General features: G+C 57.3%; 1 protein-coding gene across 3 annotated transcripts in view; it reads left to right on the top strand.

Moving 5' to 3' along the window:
- Positions 1-20,466, top strand: part of ITGB4 (integrin subunit beta 4) — a 29,881-nt gene that overhangs the window by 5,081 nt on the left and 4,334 nt on the right. For 2 of the 3 annotated variants that reach the window (XM_061176515.1, XM_061176513.1), the window contains exons 5-32: positions 23-227; positions 914-1,010; positions 1,196-1,367; positions 2,511-2,774; positions 3,095-3,184; positions 3,471-3,593; positions 4,008-4,172; positions 4,347-4,423; positions 5,143-5,345; positions 7,317-7,420; positions 7,541-7,639; positions 7,814-7,943; positions 8,692-8,814; positions 8,914-9,020; positions 9,423-9,456; positions 9,633-9,824; positions 10,087-10,190; positions 10,506-10,564; positions 10,696-10,719; positions 11,716-11,864; positions 11,959-12,138; positions 12,970-13,118; positions 15,594-15,798; positions 16,601-16,758; positions 17,103-17,283; positions 17,429-17,566; positions 19,433-19,615; positions 19,703-19,834. In XM_061176515.1, coding sequence (XP_061032498.1) covers positions 23-227; positions 914-1,010; positions 1,196-1,367; positions 2,511-2,774; positions 3,095-3,184; positions 3,471-3,593; positions 4,008-4,172; positions 4,347-4,423; positions 5,143-5,345; positions 7,317-7,420; positions 7,541-7,639; positions 7,814-7,943; positions 8,692-8,814; positions 8,914-9,020; positions 9,423-9,456; positions 9,633-9,824; positions 10,087-10,190; positions 10,506-10,564; positions 10,696-10,719; positions 11,716-11,864; positions 11,959-12,138; positions 12,970-13,118; positions 15,594-15,798; positions 16,601-16,758; positions 17,103-17,283; positions 17,429-17,566; positions 19,433-19,615; positions 19,703-19,834 — 3,847 coding nt within the window. The remainder of the gene's footprint in view (positions 1-22; positions 228-913; positions 1,011-1,195; positions 1,368-2,510; positions 2,775-3,094; positions 3,185-3,470; positions 3,594-4,007; positions 4,173-4,346; positions 4,424-5,142; positions 5,346-7,316; positions 7,421-7,540; positions 7,640-7,813; positions 7,944-8,691; positions 8,815-8,913; positions 9,021-9,422; positions 9,457-9,632; positions 9,825-10,086; positions 10,191-10,505; positions 10,565-10,695; positions 10,720-11,715; positions 11,865-11,958; positions 12,139-12,969; positions 13,119-15,593; positions 15,799-16,600; positions 16,759-17,102; positions 17,284-17,428; positions 17,567-19,432; positions 19,616-19,702; positions 19,835-20,466) is intronic. The other variant, XM_061176514.1, reaches the window with a different exon arrangement.

Below are 20,466 nucleotides of genomic sequence, written 5' to 3'. Positions count from 1 at the left end.
TGTCCCCCTCCCCTGGACACAGGAAACGGAGATCGACACCACCCTGCACCGCAGCCAGGTGTCCCCCCAGGGGCTGCGGGTGCGGCTGCGGCCGGGAGAGGAGTGGCACTTTGAGCTGCAGGTGTTTGAGCCCCTGGAGAGCCCCATGGACCTGTATATCCTCATGGACTTCTCCAACTCCATGTCTGACGATCTGGACAACCTCAAGAAGATGGGGCAGGATCTGGGTATGGCGCGGAAGACAGCAGGGCAGGGCATGGAGAGAGTGGCCTCCCCCAGCTGGCTGGGCACCTGCTCAGGAGGCCAGGGCTCAGGCTAGCTGCACCCACTCCTCAAGGAAGGACAGGACATCTGAGCACCCCAAGAACTCCTTCCCCCCATTCTCAGAGGCGGGTCCTGTCCAGACCCCAATAACCACTCGGGAGTGCAGAGAAGGCCCCAGCCGGGTGGGAACCAGAACCCTCTGGTCCTTTTTGTTTTTTTGAATGTGCTGTGCCTCGTGGCTTGCGGGATCTTAGTTCCCCGACCAGGGATTGAACCCGCGCCCCCTGCAGTGGAAGCTCAGAGTCCTAACTACTGGACTGCCAAGGAAGTCCCTCCTCTGGTGCTGACAAGGAGGGCACCAGCTGCCATGAGGCTGAGGTTAATTCCCAGCTCTGCAGACGGCTGGTCCAGCTCCCCGGCCGCACCCTCCAACTAGCTGCTTGCACGACTCTGGGTCCCCCGAGTCCCATTTCCCTCATCCGTAAATAAGGACAAGGGCTGTCATGTGTGTGAGCTGACGCCCAACATGCAAAGTGTTGACAATAAGTTATTCTTCCTCTTCCTCCTTCCCAAGCCAGCCCCCGGCCCCTGTGTTGATGTGGGGTTCTTGGGGCCCAGCTGCCCCCTCTTTTTTTTTGTTGATGCCCAGCCCAGGTCCTGAGGCAGCTCACCAGCGACTACACGATTGGATTTGGCAAGTTCGTGGACAAAGTCAGCGTCCCTCAGACAGACATGAGGCCCGAGAAGTGAGTGACCGAGTGGGCAGGGGTCCTGGCCAGGTGGCCCACGCCCTCTCCACCCAAGCACTTGGAAGTCTTCAGGTTGAAATGAGCCGAGGGGGCGGTCCCTAGAGAGGGTGGGCAGGGGGTTGGGGGCGTCTCCTCCCCTGACTTTCTCCCTCCCTGACTCTCTCCTTCCCACCTCCGCCCAGGCTGAAGGAGCCCTGGCCCAACAGTGACGCCCCCTTCTCCTTCAAAAATGTCATCAGCCTGACGGAAGACGTGGAGGAGTTCCGGAACAAGCTAAAGGGAGAGCGGATCTCAGGCAACCTGGACGCCCCCGAAGGAGGTTTCGATGCCATCCTGCAGACGGCCGTGTGCACCGTGAGTGCCGGGGCGGGTCCTGCCGGCCTAGACCCGGCTGTGCTTTTCAACAAGGACGTGAGCTGCCCACTGGCCTGCTCTGGTACCAGGCTGGGACCCCCATCCCCTAAGACAAGCTCAGACCCACTGGGGGGCCCTCAATTCCAATCCGAGTCTAGAGGTATCGGGGCCTGAGCAGTCACAGCCTGGTTTTGTATTGGCCAGTGAGGCGGACGTGAGTCTTGGGGTTCTGGAATCTTCAGTGCCCTGAGGCCAGCCTCCCACCCAATCTCCCTGTTAATACCCGTCTCCAACTGTGCTGGAAGAGGGCACTTCTTTTTATGTGCACATCAGTTTTTTCATTTAAAAAATAATGTATTCACAGACAAAAAAGAAAATTCCCTGGCAGTCCAGTGGTTAAGGATTCAGCACTTGCACTGCCGGGGTTCCATCCCTGGTCGGGGAACTAAGATCTCTCAAGCCACATGGCGTGGCCAAAAACTAAAACAAAATTAAAAAATAAGAAATAAAAATGAAAATAATGTATCCATATTACAGACAATTTGGAAAACAAAAAACAGAAATTGCCCATAATTTCACCACCATCAGACAGACAGCCACTGATACCCCACCAGCGTATTTTGTTCCCTTTTCCTTATTTTATATAGTTGGAATCAGTGTACGTATAGTTCTGAAACTTGCTTTTTTTTTTTCACCTAATGCTATCATAAACATTTTCTCTTGTAATACATGGTTTTCAAAATCATCCCATGTATTTCTCAAACAAATTGCTCCCTGCTGCTTGCTGTACCTATTTTAACTCTTCCATTGAATGCTGCACGGTGTTCATTTTTCTGTGCAGTTGAGATATTCTCGCAGAGTGGTTAAGACCTTGTGGGGACAGCTGGATGAACCTGGTTCACATCTTGCGTGGTGCCCACTGTGGGCACAGCCCCTGCTTCTGTTTCCCACTTCCCATCGCTGGTTTCTGTTTTTCCCCGTCATCACTCATGTGCTGTCTGTCACGTGCGTCATTCATGGGGGCATCAGGCTGTTAATCCTGTGTCCTCGCTGAGCCCCGTGTTGGGACGTGCTTTCTCTGTCACTGTGCACGACGCTGTGAGTGTCCCCTGCTCCACGGGCACCCCTCCTCGCTCTCCCCAGAGGGACATCGGCTGGCGCCCCGACAGCACCCACTTGCTGGTGTTCTCTACCGAGTCGGCCTTCCACTACGAGGCGGACGGTGCCAACGTGCTGGCTGGCATCATGAGGCGCAACGACGAGGAGTGCCACCTGGACACCACGGGCACCTACACCCAGTACAGGACACAGGACTACCCGTCGGTGCCCACCTTGGTGCGCCTGCTCGGCCAGCACAATATCATCCCCATCTTCGCAGTCACCAACTACTCCTATGGTTACTACGAGGTGCGGGGGCTGGGGCCTCACTGGGCAGGATGGGGGTGGGCGGGAGGGTCCGTGGAACTTCTCAGACACCCCCATCTGCCTTCCTCCCTTCCTTCCCAAAACTTGGGATGGGCCCCGGTGGGAAGAGGAGTCCACGTGCGCATTCCCCAGCCCCCCTCCCAAGCAGGTGGGGGCTGAGAGCACAGGCTCCGGAACGCACAGCAGGCGCCAGGCCTTAGCTTCCCCATCTGCAAAGTGAGTGAACCCCAAAGCTGTGGTCTAGATTCAAAGAGTTGACACTTGTCGGAGGCTGAGCCCCGGCCTGGCATTTTCTCCTGCAGAAGCTGTCCTCGTATTTTCCTGTCTCTGCGCTGGGGGTGCTACAGGAGGATTCTTCCAACATCGTGGATCTGCTGCAGGGTGCCTTCAACGTGAGGGCTCTGGAGGCTGAGCCTTTCTGGGGCGGGGCTGGAGAGAAGGCTGAAGGGCGGAGGACTGGGAAATAGGATAGGAGGGAGGCAGGGTCGTCTGCAGTCCTTGAGGAGCGCCCCCTGGGCCTGGCCCCAGGTTCCCGCAGGCTCTTCTCCCTTGACCCCCCCACCCCGCCTCGCCAGCACCCCAGGCCTCCGTGTAAGTGGGAGTGCAGCACAGACAGGCCAGGCCAGGGTGGGTGAGCCCGGGGTACCCCCAGGCCATTGATCGCCTGCTCTCTTTTAGCGCATCCGCTCCAACCTGGACATCCGGGCCCTGGAAAGCCCTCGAGGCCTGCGGACAGAGGTCACCTCCAGGATGTTCCAGAAGACGAACACTGGGTCCTTTCTCATCCGGCGGGGGGAAGTGGTACGCCTCCGTGGGGGTCCTGGGGCAGGGGAGGACGGGCACAGCGCCCTGCGGGGCGGGGGCTACCTGAACAGAGGTCCAGAGCATGGCCTCCGGAGTCAGATCTGGGTTTGAAACCCTCTGGATCAGCCCCTTGGCCTGTCCTCATCTGTAAAGTGGAGACCAATCAGCTCGGAGCTCAGGGCTGCTCAGATGAGTGAATGGGCCAAAAGCAACCCTGGTTACTGTTGGTGCTATTGTTACCGTGACTGTGCCTGGAAGAAGCAAGTTTGCAGCCCTGAGGAAGGGCGGGCAGGGAGCTGGGTGTCAGGGGCCAGACACATCCCTGGAGCTTGAGGGCCTAGAGACTTCAGGCACAACTGCCCCCTGGTGGTCTGTCCAGGCCTGCCTTGTCTGACAGTGGGGTCCCTGCAGGGCACATACCAAGTGCAGCTGCGGGCTATCGAGGACTTGGACGGGACTCACGTGTGCCAGTTGCCAGAAGCGGACCAGAAGGGCAACATCCATCTGAAGCCCTCCTTCTCCAATGGCCTCAAGATGGACGTGGACATCGTCTGTGACGTGTGCGCCTGTGAGCTGGTATGTTGCGGCCCCGGCAGGTCGCGGAGGGAGGGAGAGGCTAAGCCGACCACCCCAGGGCCCTGAGTAACACAGCAGAGCATCCTGTGGCCACAACTCCCTTTCGGGGTGCCCTAAGGGGCAGCGTCCAGCGTCCCTCACCCCCCCAGCCACCCCACCATGATTTCATTCCAGCAAAAAGAGGAACGGTCGCCTCACTGCAGCTTCAACGGGGATTTCATGTGCGGACACTGTGTGTGCAATGAGGGCTGGTGAGTGTGGGAGGGTGAAGCCAGCACCCAGGATGCCAGCAGCTCCCAGAGAAGGGGCTGGGCACACCATGTAGGCTGCTGAGGGTGGGTTGGCAGCTGGGCATAGAAAGGGCTAGGAAAGGGGTATGTCTAGTTGGCAGGTGGATTCAGTTCAAAGCACTTTGAAATTCATGTATATGGGAATTCCCTGGTAGTCCAGTGGTTAGGACTCAGCGGTCTCACTGCCGGGGCTCCGGGTTCGATCCCTGGTCGGGGAACTAAGATCCCGCAAGCTGCATGGCGTGGCCAAAATAAAAAAAGAAATATATGGATATATAGGATTACCTCTGGAAAGACATGTAAGAATCAGGGCAGTGGTGGCCATTAGGGTGTTGTGGGTTGGACACAGGAGGGAGACGTACTTTACCCTCCATCCCTTTTGGGCCTTTAGTATCTGAGCCATGGGCACCTATTACCTGAGCAGAAGGGAGTCATAAGAGAATGTTAGTAAGAGTAAGGGCTTTTCAAGCTTCAAGACATTGAATAAGTTTGTCATGACTTGAGGAAGGGACAGGGGGAGGGTCTCAGGGGACTGAGGTTTGAGTCTCAGCTCAGCCCCTGCTGTCTACGTAACTCAGACCCACAGGGGCCCACTTAAAGCCTCAGTTTCCTCATCTGTAAAATGGGATGGTGAAAGCCTTCCTGCTGCGCCGTGCGGAAGTGACTGGCTTCTCCCGCAGGAGCGGCAAGACCTGTAACTGCTCCACTGGCTCCCTGAGCGACCTGGCGCCCTGCCGGCGAGAGGGTGAGGACAAGCTGTGCTCGGGGCAGGGCGAGTGCCAGTGCGGCCACTGCGTGTGCTATGGTGAAGGCCGCTATGAGGGTCAATTCTGCGAATACGACAACTTCCAGTGCCCCCGCGCCTCCGGGTTCCTCTGCAACGGTGAGCTACTGGCCCAGGTGGGGTGGAGCCGAGAGGGTGGCCTGGGTGTCCAGCCCCTGCCCCCACCTCTGGCTCTGCCATCAGAACCCATGTTGAGAGAGCCTCTCTGGGAGTCGGGACCCCCATGTTCAGGCCCAGCCCTCCTCCAGATTCCCTGAGTGCCCCTCCCAAGTCCAGCCCCAACCTGGACCTCTCTCCTCCTCCACAAACTTGATGCCCAAGGCCCCTGCCAACATGAAATCCCCATTGTGGAATGTCCCCCTGAGGTCCTCCGGCCCGTGCCCACCCCCTTCTCCACTCTCCCGTCCCACTAGAGTGGGTACCACCCAGCTCAACCTCAGTGATCAGTGGTATATGGCATGGCGATCTTTCCTCTCTCGGAAGATGCTACATCTCTAGCAGACAGGGCCTGGAGTAATGCATCCTCTGTAGCCCCACAGGGCCTAACACGGTGTGGGCCCAGGCCATGGGCACATAGGCTGGCCAGGGCTTCCGGAGCTGGGCAGGGGTCACAGAACCCACAGGGGCCACATGGAAGTACTGAATGGGTAAATGGAGGAGAATGAATGAAAATCCACTCACCAAATACTTATTAAGCCCCAACTGTATACTTGCCACGGGGGGTCAAGACCCTGCTTTTCTACCCTTTCCTCCGTTCTTGCTTTTGTCTGCCATTTCTTCTCTTCACCTGCCCACCCCAGGGTGTGCTCAGAGAAATGAAGGGAGAACCCAGGACGTCTGGAGAAAGGCAGACATTTGGCACAGGCCAAGCTGAGATAGGAGGGGAGGGAGATGCAGCCAGGAAGGAGGCAGGGCCAGAGTGCGAGGGGCTTGTGTTCCAGTCCAGGATGGGTCCAGTTTTAGGCTAGTCCAAACTTTTTCTTAAAAGGCTATACATTAAATATTTTCAGCTTTGTAAGCTATGTGGTCTCCGTCACAACTACCCAGCTCTGCCGTTGTAGCAGAAAGCAGCTTATAGGCAATACAAAGGCAAATGAGTGTGGCTCTGTTCCAATGACACTTTTGCAAAAGCAGGTGGTGAGCTGAATTTGGCCCACAGGCTGTAGTTAATCAACGCCTATTCTAGTAAGGATATTGGACTTTACCCTTTGGGCAAAAGGGAGTCACCGGTGTGTTTCTTTTTTTTTAATAAATTTATTTATTTTTTATTTATTTTTGGCTGCATTGGGACTTCATTGCTGTGCGCGAGCTTTCTCTAGTTGCGGTGAGCGGGAACTACTCTTCATTGTGGTGCACCGGCTTATTGCAGTGGCTTCTCTTGTTGCGGAGCACGGGCTCTAGGCACGCGGGCTTCAGTAGTTGTGGCATGCAGGCTCAGTAGTTGTGGCTCGTGGGCTCTAGAGCGCAGGCTCAGTAGTTGTGGCTCACGGGCTTAGTTGCTCTGCAGCATGTGGGATCTTCCTGGACCAGGGCTCAAACCCGTGTCCCCTGCATTGGCAGGCGGATTCTTAACCACTGCGCCACCTGGGAAGTCCTCACTGGTGCTTTTAATTTCATTTTCTAACTCTTTATTTGTTAACCTTGTATCCAGCCACCTTGCTAAACTCACTTATAAAATCTAATAACTTATTTATAGATTCTTCTTGCTATTTTGTGACATGTTTCTGATACTTGCAAATGATGACAGTTTTTCATCTCTTACTTTCCAAAACTTATGTTTTATTTCTTTTTCTTACCTTATTGCATTGGCCAGGACTCATTAGAGGTTCTTAAACAGGGGAGACACATGATTGGGTTTGTGTTTTGGGGTGATCACCCCAGCTGCAGAGTGGAAGGTAGAAGGGCACAATAGAGCAGGAGAAATGGAGAGAAGGGAGTTCCAAGAAAGCGACGAAGAGATGGCTCTGCCCCTGGCTGGAGACAGCCTAGCTCCCAAGGCAGCTCCAGCCAGTGGGCAGCCTGGACTGCGGGTGCAAGTGTGCCTCTCCTCTCCCCTCCCCTTCTCTGCAGACCGGGGACGCTGCTCCATGGGCCAGTGTGTGTGTGAGCCTGGCTGGACAGGCTTGAGCTGTGACTGTCCTCTCAGCAATGCCACCTGCATCGACAGCAACGGGGTAGGCCTGGGCATGAGGCAGACAGTGGGGGGTGGCGGAGGGGGCCCCAATCAGGACCACCCTCCCTCTCAGGCAGGGATGGGGGCACAGCTGGCTCACTGGTGCCTCCTCTTGACTCAGGGTATCTGTAATGGGCGTGGCTACTGCGAGTGTGGCCGCTGCCACTGCAACGAACAGTCGCTCTACACAGACACCATCTGTGAAATCAACTACTCAGCGGTGAGGCCAGATTCACTGGGTATGGGCATGGGGACCCCAGGCACAGGGCAAGATGGACAAGAGGGGCTGAGCCTGGTGCCAGAGGAGCTGCCCAAGGGTGTGACGTGGTGGGAGCAGGCCTGGCAGGGGCCGCCGCCCAACACGGTGCCCATCTGGCCCTCTTCGCCCACCCAGATCCACCTGGGCCTCTGTGAGGACCTGCGCTCCTGTGTGCAGTGCCAGGCGTGGGGCACCGGTGAAAAGAAGGGGCACATGTGTAAGGAGTGCAGCTTCAAGGTCAAGATGGTGGATGAACTTAAGAAAGGTATGGGGCAGGGAAAGAGGACTAGGCAGGGGGGCTTCCGATGGGGTAGGTGGTGTCTCTCATCTGGGCAGGGCTGTAGAGCTGGGTAGGGGGCTCATAATCCAAACTGAGGAGATGCAGTCCAGAAAGAGGGGTTCCAGACCTGAGAGTGGTCACAGAACCCAGACAGGTCACACAGACCCAGGTAGGGGACACACAGTCTGGCCAGGGCACCCAGACCTGGGGAGATGGCTTCTGGCTTGGGCAGGGGGCAAAGAGCTGGGTAGGGCCATGAACACGGCAAAGGCACATAATTGGGCCGTGGGGGCACACAGCCTCCTTTCCTCTAGGTCAGAGAAATGTTCTAGAAGGGACTTCCCTGGCGGGCCAGTGGTTAAGACTACGCACTCCCGCTGCAGGGGGCATGGGTTCGATCCCTGGTCGGGGAACTATGATCCCACATGTGGCCAAAAAAAAAAAAAAAAAGAAAAGAAAAAAGAAAAATGTTGTAGAAGCCCAGCTCCTGAGTGATGCCCAGGACGGGCACAGATTTGCAGCCTTTGACGCTCCTGGAGGGCAGCCCCCGCCTTGCCCCATCTGTATGCACAGTTTGCCGGGAACTTGCATTCTTCCCCAGGGAGGTGCCTCCCACCCTGTGATGGGCGGGGTGGGCCCCAGAGTAGGGCCGTGGTGAGGAGCGGCCACCTCACCAGGCCCTAAGATGCTCCGGGGTGGGGTTGGGTGCCCTGCTGACCATCTGTGGGTGCAGCGGAGGAGGTGGTGGAGTACTGCTCCTTCCGGGACGAGGATGACGACTGTACGTACAGTTACACCGTGGAGGGGGATGGCGCCCCCGGGCCCAACAGCACCGTCCTGGTGCAGAGGAGCAAGGGTGAGCTGGAGGGCCGGCCGGGGGGATGTGGGTGGCCTGTCAGACCCCGGTGGGGGAAATGGCACCGACTCCCTCCTCTTCCTCCTCCTTCCTCCCTAGACTGCCCTCCCGGCACCTTCTGGTGGCTCATCCCGCTGCTCATCTTCCTCCTGTTGTTCCCGGCACTGCTGGGGCTGCTCTGCTGGAAGTACTGTGCCTGCTGCAAGGTGGGGGCTCCCCCAGGGTCTCCACCCGCCACCAGGGTCCCTGTGGGTGGCAGAGGCCAAGCGAACCCACATGTTCTGCCCAGCTCTGGTGCCCTCCCCACCCCAGCCTCTCACCTCTGCCAACCATCAGTGGTGATCACAGAACCTTTACTTTCCAGTGTATACAGCAGGACCAGGGTCCCCTGGCACAAATTTGGGGAACCCTCTGCCCCCATCACCCTCTGTACCCACCTTGTGTGCCACACACCTAGACCCCTGCAGCTGCCTGGATATCCTGGTGTCTGGGGAAGGCACCTTTGCCCCCTCTGGACCGTTGGCGTGGGTGGGAGGTGGTGGCAGAAGGGGCTTACCTAGGCTGGGGTGGCTGTCTCAGCTCTCATCCTCACCCACCTTGTCTCCTAGGCCTGCCTGGCCCTTCTCCCGTGCTGCAACCGAGGTACAGGCCAGCATCAGCAGGGGTGGTGGGTTTCTGCCCGCTCTTTCTTCCAGCTGGGGTGGAAGGGAAGTGGGGGCCGAGTCTGGAACAGAGGCGGGAGGCCCCGGGGTCCCACCTGCAGGGGTGTGGTGGGGAAGGTCTAGGGAGTGGCCCAGTGTGAGGATCCTGTCCCGCAGGTCACATGGTGGGCTTCAAGGAAGACCACTACATGCTGCGGGAGAACCTGATGGCCTCGGATCACCTGGACACGCCCATGCTGCGCAGCGGGAACCTCAAGGGGCGTGACATGGTCCGCTGGAAGATCACCAACAACGTGCAGCGGCCTGGCTTTGCCTCGCATGCTGCCGGCATCAACCCCGCGGAGCTGGGTGAGGGCCAGGGCTGGGCACCGCAGGTCTCGGGGCTGCCCTTGGGGCCCGGGGCATGGTCACCGCTGCTCCCGGGTCCGGGATCACACCATTCCTATTTTCTCTGGGTATTGGGTGCAGGCACAGGCCTGGCTGCCTTCTATCCTTCCTGATGGTGCTATAAGCCTCAGGTGCTCCCCTATCCAAGCATGGCTCCTGGACGGGGCTTCTTTGGTGCCCACTGTGCAGGGGACTGACGACACCCCTCCCTGCCTGCCCCTAGCGCCCTACGGGCTGTCCCTGCGCCTTGCCCGCCTTTGCACCGAGAACTTACTGAAGCCTGGCACCCGAGAATGTGACCAGCTGCGCCAGGAAGTGGAGGAGAACGTAAGGGCCAAAGAAGCCGATCCCAGGCAGCTGGCATCTCTGGGCTGGGTGTGAGCCAGGCGGTGGGAGAGCAGAGGGAAGCAGCTGGGGAACCTGGAGTTTTCCAGGCAGGAAAGAAGGGCTTCCTTGGGCATGTGCCTGGCCTGGGATCATCCTGGGATCTATTCCCTGTAAATGCTTCCAGAAGGGTAGAGGCAATGTGCGTGCCCATGGCGACGCCCCCAGCCAACCCCGAGAGGTCCTCTGGGCCGGGATGGCTCTGGGTGGAGAGGCTCCCCCAGGGCCCGAGCCTCACAGCCCTCCCTTTCCTGGCAGCTGAACGAGGTGTACAGGCATATCACAGGCGCGCAGAAGCTCCAGCAGACCAAGTTCCGGTGGGTCCTGGGTGCCCGGGGTTGGGTGAGGGTGCTGCCCGTATAGCCAACGCCAGGGGATTTCCCCCAGGCAGAGCGTGCCTCCACCCCAGGGACCACCTGGCTCACGTTCCCCACTTTGTCCTCCACAGGCAGCAGCCCAATGCCGGGAAAAAGTGAGTCGAAGACACACAGGTGGGGTAGTACCAGCCCCAAGTACCTGCCCCCTCCGCCCCCTCCCCCACCCCAATCTCCATCTCCATCTCCATCCCACTGGAAAGGAGGGCTGTCTGCGTCTGTCCTTGGGTAGGACCTTCATTGAACAAATACCAGTATGAAGCCCTCACCAAAAGCCAGCCCCGGTACTAGAACAGGAAAACCACAGGGAACCAAGCAAACCCAGTCCTTGCCCTCGTGCCGGCAATAGCCCCCTACCCAGTACCCGGGATAGCCCGGTGCCCAGCTGCAGCCCTCCTCCGACACCAAAGGCCTTGATCCTGGAGGCACCGCTGGCTGCCAAGAAGATGGTCCAGTGGGTGACACACCTCCTTCCCAGTTCCTACCCCGAGTCCCAGCCCCCGCAGGGGAAGAGTGGGGGTGGGAACAGCGTGCAGAGAGGACAGAACTGCGCAATAACAGAATACAGCGCTCACTGAGCACATCACCTTCAGTAAGAACCATTGAGACCAGCATTTGGAGCGCTTACAACGGGCCAGGCCTTGTTCTAAGCGCTTCATGTGTGTGGTTATCTTATCCAAGTAGGTACCATTGCTATTCCCATTTTATAGTTGAGGAAACCGAGAATCAGAGAGCTTAAGTAACTTGCCCAAGGTTACCTAGCTGTTAAGATATAGAGCCAGGATTTGAACCCAGGCAGTCTGGCTTCAGGGCCAATACCCTTCACATCTTTGCTGTCCTGACTCTACTTTTGCTTCACCAGCCGTTCTTGGTGAGGTGGGTGGGAGTAGTAGCCTCATTTCACAGATGAGGATGCCGAGGCTGCAGGGTGAGGTGGTGGGACCAGCGTGGGCCTCTAGGACTGTCTGTTTCTGATGACTGCTCTTTGCTGCCTGGAATCTTGTCCCCTGATGGAGAGAGGACAGGTAGGGGGGGCGGGACAAGTGCCAGCCTCCTGGCCAGCCTGACACCTCCCCACCCAACCCCGCCCCCAGGCAGGACCACACCATTGTGGACACGGTGCTGATGGCGCCCCGCTCGGCCAAGCAGGCCCTGCTGAAGCTGACGGAGAAGCACGTGGAGCAGGGGGCCTTCCATGAGCTCAAGGTGGCCCCTGGCTACTACACCCTCACTGCAGACCAGGGTAGGTGGGCAGGCTCTCTGTGCCCCTCCCTCTCACCTCCCACCCCTGTGCGGCCCCCTGACCCCCATCTGACGGCTCCCCACCGCCCGCCCAGATGCCCGGGGCATGGTGGAGTTCCAGGAAGGCGTGGAGCTGGTGGACGTGCGGGTGCCTCTCTTCATCCGGCCTGAAGACGATGACGAGAAGCAGCTGCTGGTGGAGGCCATCGACGTGCCCGTGGGCACTGCCACCCTCGGCCGCCGTCTGGTCAACATCACCATCATCAAGGAGCAAGGTCGGTCAGGGTGGGGGGAACAGGGGGGCCAGAAGGGAGGCTCTGGGGTCCCTTGTTCCTCCTTGAATCCAAGTGGAAGTGGGGCCTGGCCATGTGGCCTAGGCAAGTGACTTAACCTCTGAGCCTTGGTTTCTCCATCTGTAAAATGGGTATCAGGCTCTTGTGAGGAGTGTGTGGCTGTACATCTCTGCACAGTGCCTGGTAGTAAGCACTCAGTGTGGGAGCTTCTCTTATAATCACCAGAGGGTGCTACGTCCTCCTGGAGCCATTGCACATCCCTCTCCTTGTTCTTCCCCATGACCTTTGAACTTGGGAGACTGAATGGGGCCCCCCTAGGATGACAGGGCATCAGAGCAGGAAGGGGACTGGGGCCTCCCTCTGCCCAAGCCTATCTAGAGGGGTGAGCAAGGTGTCACACCACTGTCACCCACGGTGCTTTCCCTGCTAGTTCCTCGGGGAACCTGGACTTGTTGATAACCATCTTTCCGGTGCCCGGAGGGTCTGTTCTGGTCCCTGACCCCTCCTCCCCACCTGCTCCAGGACCCCACGACTTAGGCCTACTCTGCCCCAGCTCTCAGTCTCAGCTCTCATGTCTGGTCTTGCCCCTGCCCGGCCTCCTTTCTCTGCCCTGACCCTTCCAAGATGTTAGTTGGACACTGTTCCAGCCTTGTCAACTTCTCCTGGCAGACTTTTCCAGCCCCTTCCTCTGCCCTCCCCAGAGAGGGGTGACAAGCAGACTCCTGGAGTCTGGGCCGGGCTGGGCCAGAGGGAGGGCGGGGGCTGAGAAGGGACTGTGGCCAAGACCCCTGACCGGTGCCTGGCTCCTTGCAGCCAGCGGGATCGTGTCCTTTGAGCAGCCCGAGTACTTGGTCAGCCGTGGGGAGCACGTGGCCCGCATCCCCATCATCCGGCGTATCCTGGACAACGGCAAGTCCCAGGTCTCCTACTGCACGCAGGACAACACAGCGCAGGGCAACCAGGTGAGTCTCCACCACGAGGTCAAGGGCACATCCCAAGGGCCCAGTGGGAGCAGGACATGGCAGCTGCCGGAGTCTCCGGATGCTGGTGGTGCCGCTGGCTGGCCTCCCAAGGACATGTCCACCTGCCCGGCCACCCTGCAGCAGGGGTGTCTTGTGCACCAAAAGTGCCAGTGACGCCCTGAGTAAGGTCTCATCATGTCCAGACCATCCGTGTCCCGCTCCCAACATCCCAGGATCCACCAGGACAGCCAAACTCTCCACAGAGAAATAGACACCTCCGTCTGCCCCTGTGCAGGGACTCTGGGCTTCTTGACGTGGGATCACAGACCCCATGTCCCTGGGCTGTCATTGCCAGGCAGGCCCTCTCTGGGCCGTGCCACAGGAGCAGCCCTCAGGGCAGGGAGGGCCGTGTGGTAGGGCAGTGTCCCCTTTATCACTGGGCCCCAGTCTCAGGGAACTGCCAGATCCAGGTGGTGGATGTGCTTGGTTTGGCTTACAGGTCTGTTTGTTTTTCTAAATTTATTACCAACATTTTTTGTTTTGTTTTGTTTTGTTTTTGGCCACGCCGCATGGCTCGTGGGATCTTAGTTCCCCAACCCAGGGATCGAACCCGAACCCGGGCCCATGGCAGTGAAAGTTCAGAGTCCTAACCACTGGACTGTCAGAGAATTCCCTATTACCAACGGTTTTTTAAACTAATTTTTATTGGAGTATAGTTGATTTACAATGCTGTGTCAGTTTCTGCTGTACAGCAAAGTGAATCAGTTATACATATACATATATCCACTCTTTTTTAGATTCTATTCCCATATAGGTCATTACAGAGTAGTGAGTAGAGTTCCCTGTGCTATACCGTAGGTTCTTATTAGTTATCCAGTTTATACCTATTACCAACATTTTAAAACTAAAAATATTCACATCAAAACTTCACTCAAAAAGTAATAAAGTCTAGTCTCACTGGCCCACAGGCCCACTTGGCAATCCTGGGAGCAGGCGTGCACTCAGAAGATCCCGACACACACCCTATTCTTCTTTTTATCGGTAGGAACAGTTCTCATTACTGCTCCAGGGCTCCCCATAAAAATGCCAAAGAGGAATTTGTATGCCCATAACTTTTCACTGAATATGCCATATTATAGAGATTCTGGCTGTCCTGTTATGCTTTTATAAAGATCCTTTGGTATTGAACTATTTTAAAAAACATTTTATTTCTCAACTTTTTGTTTTGAAAAGCTTCAACCTACAGGAAAATGGAAAGACTAACAAAATTAGCACCCATTTACTCTTTATGTAGATTCACCTTGCTTTCTTTCTCTTCTTCTATATAGATGTATACATGCATGTGTGTGTGTGCATATATATATATATATATATATGTATCTATAGCTCTATAACTGTAGAGAGAAAGGGAGAGAGAGTGTGTTTGGTTTACTTTTGTTGGCTGAACTATTCAAGGTAAGTTGTAGACATCATATAGACCCTAAACCCTTCTGCAGGCGCCTGCTAAGAACAAGGTCACTCTACATAACTATGACAGAATTACCTAAGTTAAGAAATGTCACATTGTCCTCATAACTAATAATTAGTCCATATTCGGATCCCCCCATGTTCACATGTCCCAGTAATGTCCTCTATAACTTTTTCCCCCCAATCCAGGAACCAATCAAGGGTATGGCATTGCATTTTGTTGTCATGTGTCTTTAGTCTCCTTTAATCTAGAATAATTCCCCGGCTTTGTCTTTTGTCACCTGGACATTTTTGAAGCATCCCCCTCAGGTCAGTTGTCTTGCAGGCGACTCCTGCTTTTCTTTCTGGGTTTTTGTAGTGTTTGAGTTTGTCCCTCTCTGCACAGCGGGGCTGGCTAGCAGTGCCTGGAATTGAATGTTAGTTTGCAGTGCCACCTAGTGGCGTCATGTGACAGGCGCTCAGGAAAGCTCTGGGGCATTGGGGGGGAAAAAAAAAAAAAAAAAAAAGCTGGAGATGTTGGAAGCACCCCACCCAGGAGGCAGGGCCTAGGGGCTGGTGGGATCCAGACTTCAGAGCCCCAGTGCGGGGAACAGTTTCTCCCTCCCTGTCTGGGGCCTCCAAATCTCAGCTCCCCCGGCTGAGTGCCTGCCTGTATGGGACCCTCCATATCTGCATCCCTGTCTCTGTGCCTTGGTTCAAATCCTGGTTCCACCACAACTACCTGTGTGAACTTGGGCAAGTTTCTTCACCTCTGTGTGCCTCACTTTCCTCATCTGTAAAATGGGGACAATATCATCTCTACCTCACACTGCCCTGAGGAGTAAACGAGCTAATATTTGTAAAGTGCTTGATGCACAAGAGGTGTTGTAGAAACATGAGCCATTCCGTGTCCACGTGGGACAGTCTGTGTGTGAGGGTCTCTGCATTATCTGTGAGGTTGGGGTGGGGTGTGGGGCCGTTACTCATTCTCCCAGGCCTGGTCTGACCCTGACCCCTTCCCACTCCCAGGACTACATCCCCACAGAGGGCGAACTGCTATTCCAACCTGGGGAGACCTGGAAGGAGCTGCAGGTGAAGCTCCTGGAGCTGCAGGAGATGGACTCCCTCCTGCGGGGCTGCCAGACCCGCCGCTTCTACATCCAACTCAGCAACCCCAAGTTTGGGGCCCGCCTGGGCCAGCCCCAGTCTGCCACTGTCATCATTGGGGACCGAGGTAGGCAGAGTCTGGAGTCAGCTTAAGCAGGGCTGGGGGCTTCTTGACAGTCTTAGCAAGTAAAAATACAGGGCGCTCAGTTAAATTTGAATCTCAGATAAGTAACAACCACATTTGTAGTATAAGTATGTCCCATGCACTATTTGGGATGTACTTATCCTAAAAAAGTGTTTGTTGTTTATCTAAAATTCCAATTTAACTAGGTATCCTGCCTTTATCTGGCAACCCTCCTCTCAGAGAGGCTGGGGTCACGCGGCCACCGGCCTGCTGCTGGCTGTGAATCCCACCACTAAGGGCCTTAGCCCTTTGACTTCAGCCTTAATTCCAGCTAAAATGCAGGTGTTCCCAGAAGGGGTGAAACAGTTCTTATGGGTCCTGAGAACTGTATAGTGGGGTCTGTGAGCCCACCCGGAGAGGAGGCTTGCCGAGAAGATGGGGGAGGAGGAGGAATCTTGGGGTACGGAGTGATGGAGGGCGTTGGGAGGCGCCAAATGTTCACGTGGGACACACCCTTGGCTGCCAAAGGGAGAGAGAGAGTAAACTCCTTCCTCCTTCTCATCCCTCCAGAGACCCTCCTGGGCCCCCCCAAGTTTGGCAGGATGCCCTGTGCTTTACTAATGGGGGCACCAGCCCTCTAGAGACTCCCTTTGGCAGGTCTCAGTTGAGGGAGGGGGTGCAGGGAAGGAGCGTTGGTGTTTAACTGGGCTTCTGGCGCCCCCTGGTGGCGACGGTGGGTTCCTGTCCCCCTCAAAGCAGCAGGGGGTCTCAGCTGGCTGCCCTGACCTGGCTTGACCCACTACAGATGAACTGGACGGGAGCTTAATGGCCCAGACCCTGTCATCACCCCCACGCCCCCGGGGTGACCTGGGTGCCCCACAGAACCCCAATGCCAAGGCCGCCGGATCCCGGAAGATCCACTTCAACTGGCTGCCCCCTCCTGGCAAGCCAACAGGGTACCGGGTAAGGTTGGGGGGCGATGAGGGTGGTGGATGGGAAGGCTGGGCACATGGTGGGGAGGTGGGCCACCTGGGGGCAGAGGGCCCTTGAGGGAGAGGAGAGGGCATGCTTGGCCTCAGTGGACAGGGGAACCCCCATCTGTGCCCTGGGGGAGAGGCAAGTTCCTGGACGGTGGCCCCACCAGCCCAGAAACACCTCTGCTCTGCCCCAGCCCTGCTGTGTGAACCTGGCAGGTCACTCGGTCCCTCCGTGTCTGTGCGCAAAGCGGGTAACAAGGGCAGGGCTCAGTGGAGGGACGATCAGCTTTGCCAGCTGCTCCCCACTGACCAGCCCCGCCCCGGGAGCAGGTGAAGTACTGGATCCAGGGTGACTCTGAGTCCGACGCCCACCTCCTCGACAGCAAGGTGCCCTCGGTGGAGCTCACCAACCTGTACCCGTATTGCGACTATGAGATGAAGGTGTGCGCCTACGGGGCGCAGGGCGAGGGCCCCTACAGCTCCCTGGTGTCCTGTCGCACTCACCCGGAAGGTGAGGCCTCGCCTTTCCGTCCATCCACCTGTCTGCCCCCCAGCTACCCTGATGCCAGCGTGCCCAGCCCTGTCCCCCGACCCCCTAGAACTCTGCCCCCTCTCTGCGGCTGACAGCTCTCTTCCTGCATCCCCTCCCCCTCCAGTACCCAGCGAGCCGGGGCGTCTGGCCTTCAATGTCGTCTCCTCCACCGTGACCCAGCTGAGCTGGGCTGAGCCGGCCGAGACCAATGGCGAGATCACAGCCTATGAGGTCTGCTACGGCCTGGTCAACGAGGACAACCGTAAGGATGTGGACCTCTCCTTCTGCCCCCAGGGAGGGGGCAGAGAGTGGGAGGAGGTCACAGCGTCCTGGTCAGTGGATGAGCCCACATGTCTGATTGCCTGGGGCATCGTTAGCTTTGTGGTCAGGTTTGGGCTGAGTTGCATTCCAAAGCCAAGCCCAGAAGCTCCCGGGGCAGGTAGGGATGGAAGGCCTGAGATTATATATGTGCAGTGGGGTCACAGGTGTCCAGGGCTGCCTGCCCATGCAGGTAACTAGAATGGCTCAATTCTACACGGTTCTCTTAGGGCCAGAGTAGACAGATTTAGCAAATAAAAGCAGAGGACACCCTGAACTTCAAATAGACAATTTTTCTAGTACATTTCATGCAATATTTTATCTGGCAGCCCTAGGCCAAAGCACCTGGCAGAACTGTTATTTTTCTCCCAGTCCTGGGAAGGGGAGGGACGACCCCTGCCAGTTGTCAGGATGAGAAACTATTTGAGGGAACTTGGTCCCGCCTCTCTCCTGGTGCAGGGCCCTCCTCCTTGCGCTCTCACCTCTGTTTGGTCCATCTCAGGGATGGAGAGCTGACCACCCCCAAATAGGACCTGCGGACCCTAAAGTGAGTCAGGCTTAGCACCCCCAGGGTGGCCCAACAGGGCAGAGGGCAGCAGGATTGCTCTGGGTCTCAGGCTCCTTGCTGTTCACTAGCCTGGCTGACCAAGCACAAGCTTCTCAGCAGCTGCATCACATCCTTGGCGCAAGCTGAGTTTACAACACCTGGTCCACCCATGGACCACTGTCAGGAAGTGCCTTCTGACCCAGCCTTTAATCCCAGGAATGACTGATGGCTTCAGCCCACGGCCTTAGCCTGCTGAGGCCTCCGCTGTGTCACGAATGTGTGAGGCAGACCTCCTGGCCCAAGGGCATCAGCAACTTTGGGGTGGCCCCCTTCCCTTCTCCCCCTGGTGGACAGAGATGAGAGGGGGCAGTTAGAGACCTCCCCCGGCTGACAGCCCAACATCAGCCAATTCTTGGAGCACAGCTGTTTACTTATCAAACAGCATCAAGGGACTTCCCTGGTGGTCCAGTGGTTAAGAATCCATGCTTCCACTGCAGGGGGCATGAGTTCGATCCCTGGTTGGGGAATTAAGATCCCGCGTGCCACGTGGTGGGGCAAACAAACAGCATCAAGCTTAGCAGGTGGTGTTTTCCAGAGCCCTCCCTTGGACCCCTTGGAAACTGGGACATTTTCTGGTCTCCCAGACGTCTTCCAACATAGAGGGCCCCATCTTGTCACACGGGGGCCTAGGCACCGTAACTTGCTCAGAGCAGCCTGGGGTCTCTTCCTCCTCTCTCCCAGGGCTTGCGTCCACCCTTCTAGGTGTGGCGGAGGAGAGCTGCTTCCCCTCTGCTCTCGCCCTTAGCCCTCACAAGCCTCAGCCTGTCCTCAGGTGCAGGTTCAGGCCTGCCTCTCTCCTCCCGTCCTTGCCCAGGTGACCAGGGCAGCCATGCATTTGGGGTTTGGTTGTGGGCAGTGAGGCACAGGTGGTGAGGGCGCCCAAGCCTCGGGAGCCAGCGTCACACAGACGCACATGGACGCAGGACCCTTTACCAATTGGTAGAGGTGACAGTGGGGCCGACTTGAGTCCGGTCTGTCTCTGCCACTTAACTTAGCGATGAGCCGCATGGACCTTCTCTAAGCCAGTCACACCCAGGTTCTCAGGGCTTGGCATGCAGCTGGGGTTCAACAGTTGCTTGCTCCCTGACTCGTTCCCCAAACTCCTGGATGCACTTCAGGGGCTGTGCAACAGTCCTGGTGCGTCAGAGGCAGGGACCAGGCCAGAAGCTGGATGACCCCTCTGAAGCATTCTCCCTGTCCCAGGACCCATCGGGCCCATGAAGAAGGTGCTGGTGGACAGCCCCAAGAAGCGGACGCTGCTCATTGAGAACCTGCGGGAGTCCCAGCCGTACCGCTACACGGTCAAGGCTCGCAACGGGGCAGGCTGGGGGCCTGAGCGGGAGGCCATCATCAACCTGGCCACCCAGCCCAAGCGGCCCATGTCCAGTGAGTGGTGGGTGGGAGGCACAGGGCAGACAGGGGCGGGCAGGAGGCCGAGGCTGGGGCCCCGGCTCACCCGCTCCCACCCTGCAGTCCCCATCATCCCGGACATCCCCATCGTGGACGCCCAGAGTGGGGAAGACTACGAAAGCTTCCTCATGTACAGCGATGACGTGCTCCGCTCCCCGACTGGCAGCCAGAGGCCCAGCATCTCTGATGACACTGGTGAGTGGGCCTGGGATGCCTGCGAGGAAGGTGGGGGTCCTGGGTAGAGGGTGGGGCCGTCACTGGTGTCCAGAGAGAGCCAAGGGGCCTGTGAGCACTGGGCATGAAGGTCACGCCAGAAGTCCCCTCTCAGCCCCAGACGAGTATCTACAAAGCCGACGGTTTGGCAGGCACCACACTGGCTCTGGATACAGAGGGGACAAAGCCGACGTGGCCCAAGTGAATCGTGTGCACGTCTGTGTGTGAGGACAGGCAGACAGACCTGTGCTTGGGGCACATGCACACAGGCTCGTGCACCTGGGACTGGAAACACAGTTTTGAGACTGGAAGGCCCACCAGCAGTGCCATGGACTCAGGCCACCTCCCAGGGACAGGGCTATGTGGGAGGAGGCAGGCCTGGCTCTGGGGCCCACAAAGCAGTGTCCCCTCCCCACACTGGCCCTGTTCCTCCTCCTTCCTTGATTCCTGTACAGTGTGATGCAGAGAGCCCTCGACTGGGACCCTTGGGGACTCAGTTTTAGCTCTGGCTCCACTGCAGGAATTCAGATGAATCACCCTCTCTGTGCCTGTTTCCTGATCTGTGAAATGCGATGCCAATCACACACTACCATTAGTGGGAATCCTCCAGGATT

Source organism: Eubalaena glacialis, chromosome 19 (assembly GCF_028564815.1).
Source record: "Eubalaena glacialis isolate mEubGla1 chromosome 19, mEubGla1.1.hap2.+ XY, whole genome shotgun sequence".
In the NCBI taxonomy this organism is placed as follows: Eukaryota; Metazoa; Chordata; class Mammalia; order Artiodactyla; family Balaenidae; genus Eubalaena; species Eubalaena glacialis.
The sequence above is the reverse complement of the archived record's forward strand: the minus strand, read 5'-3'. Positions and strand labels throughout refer to the sequence as shown.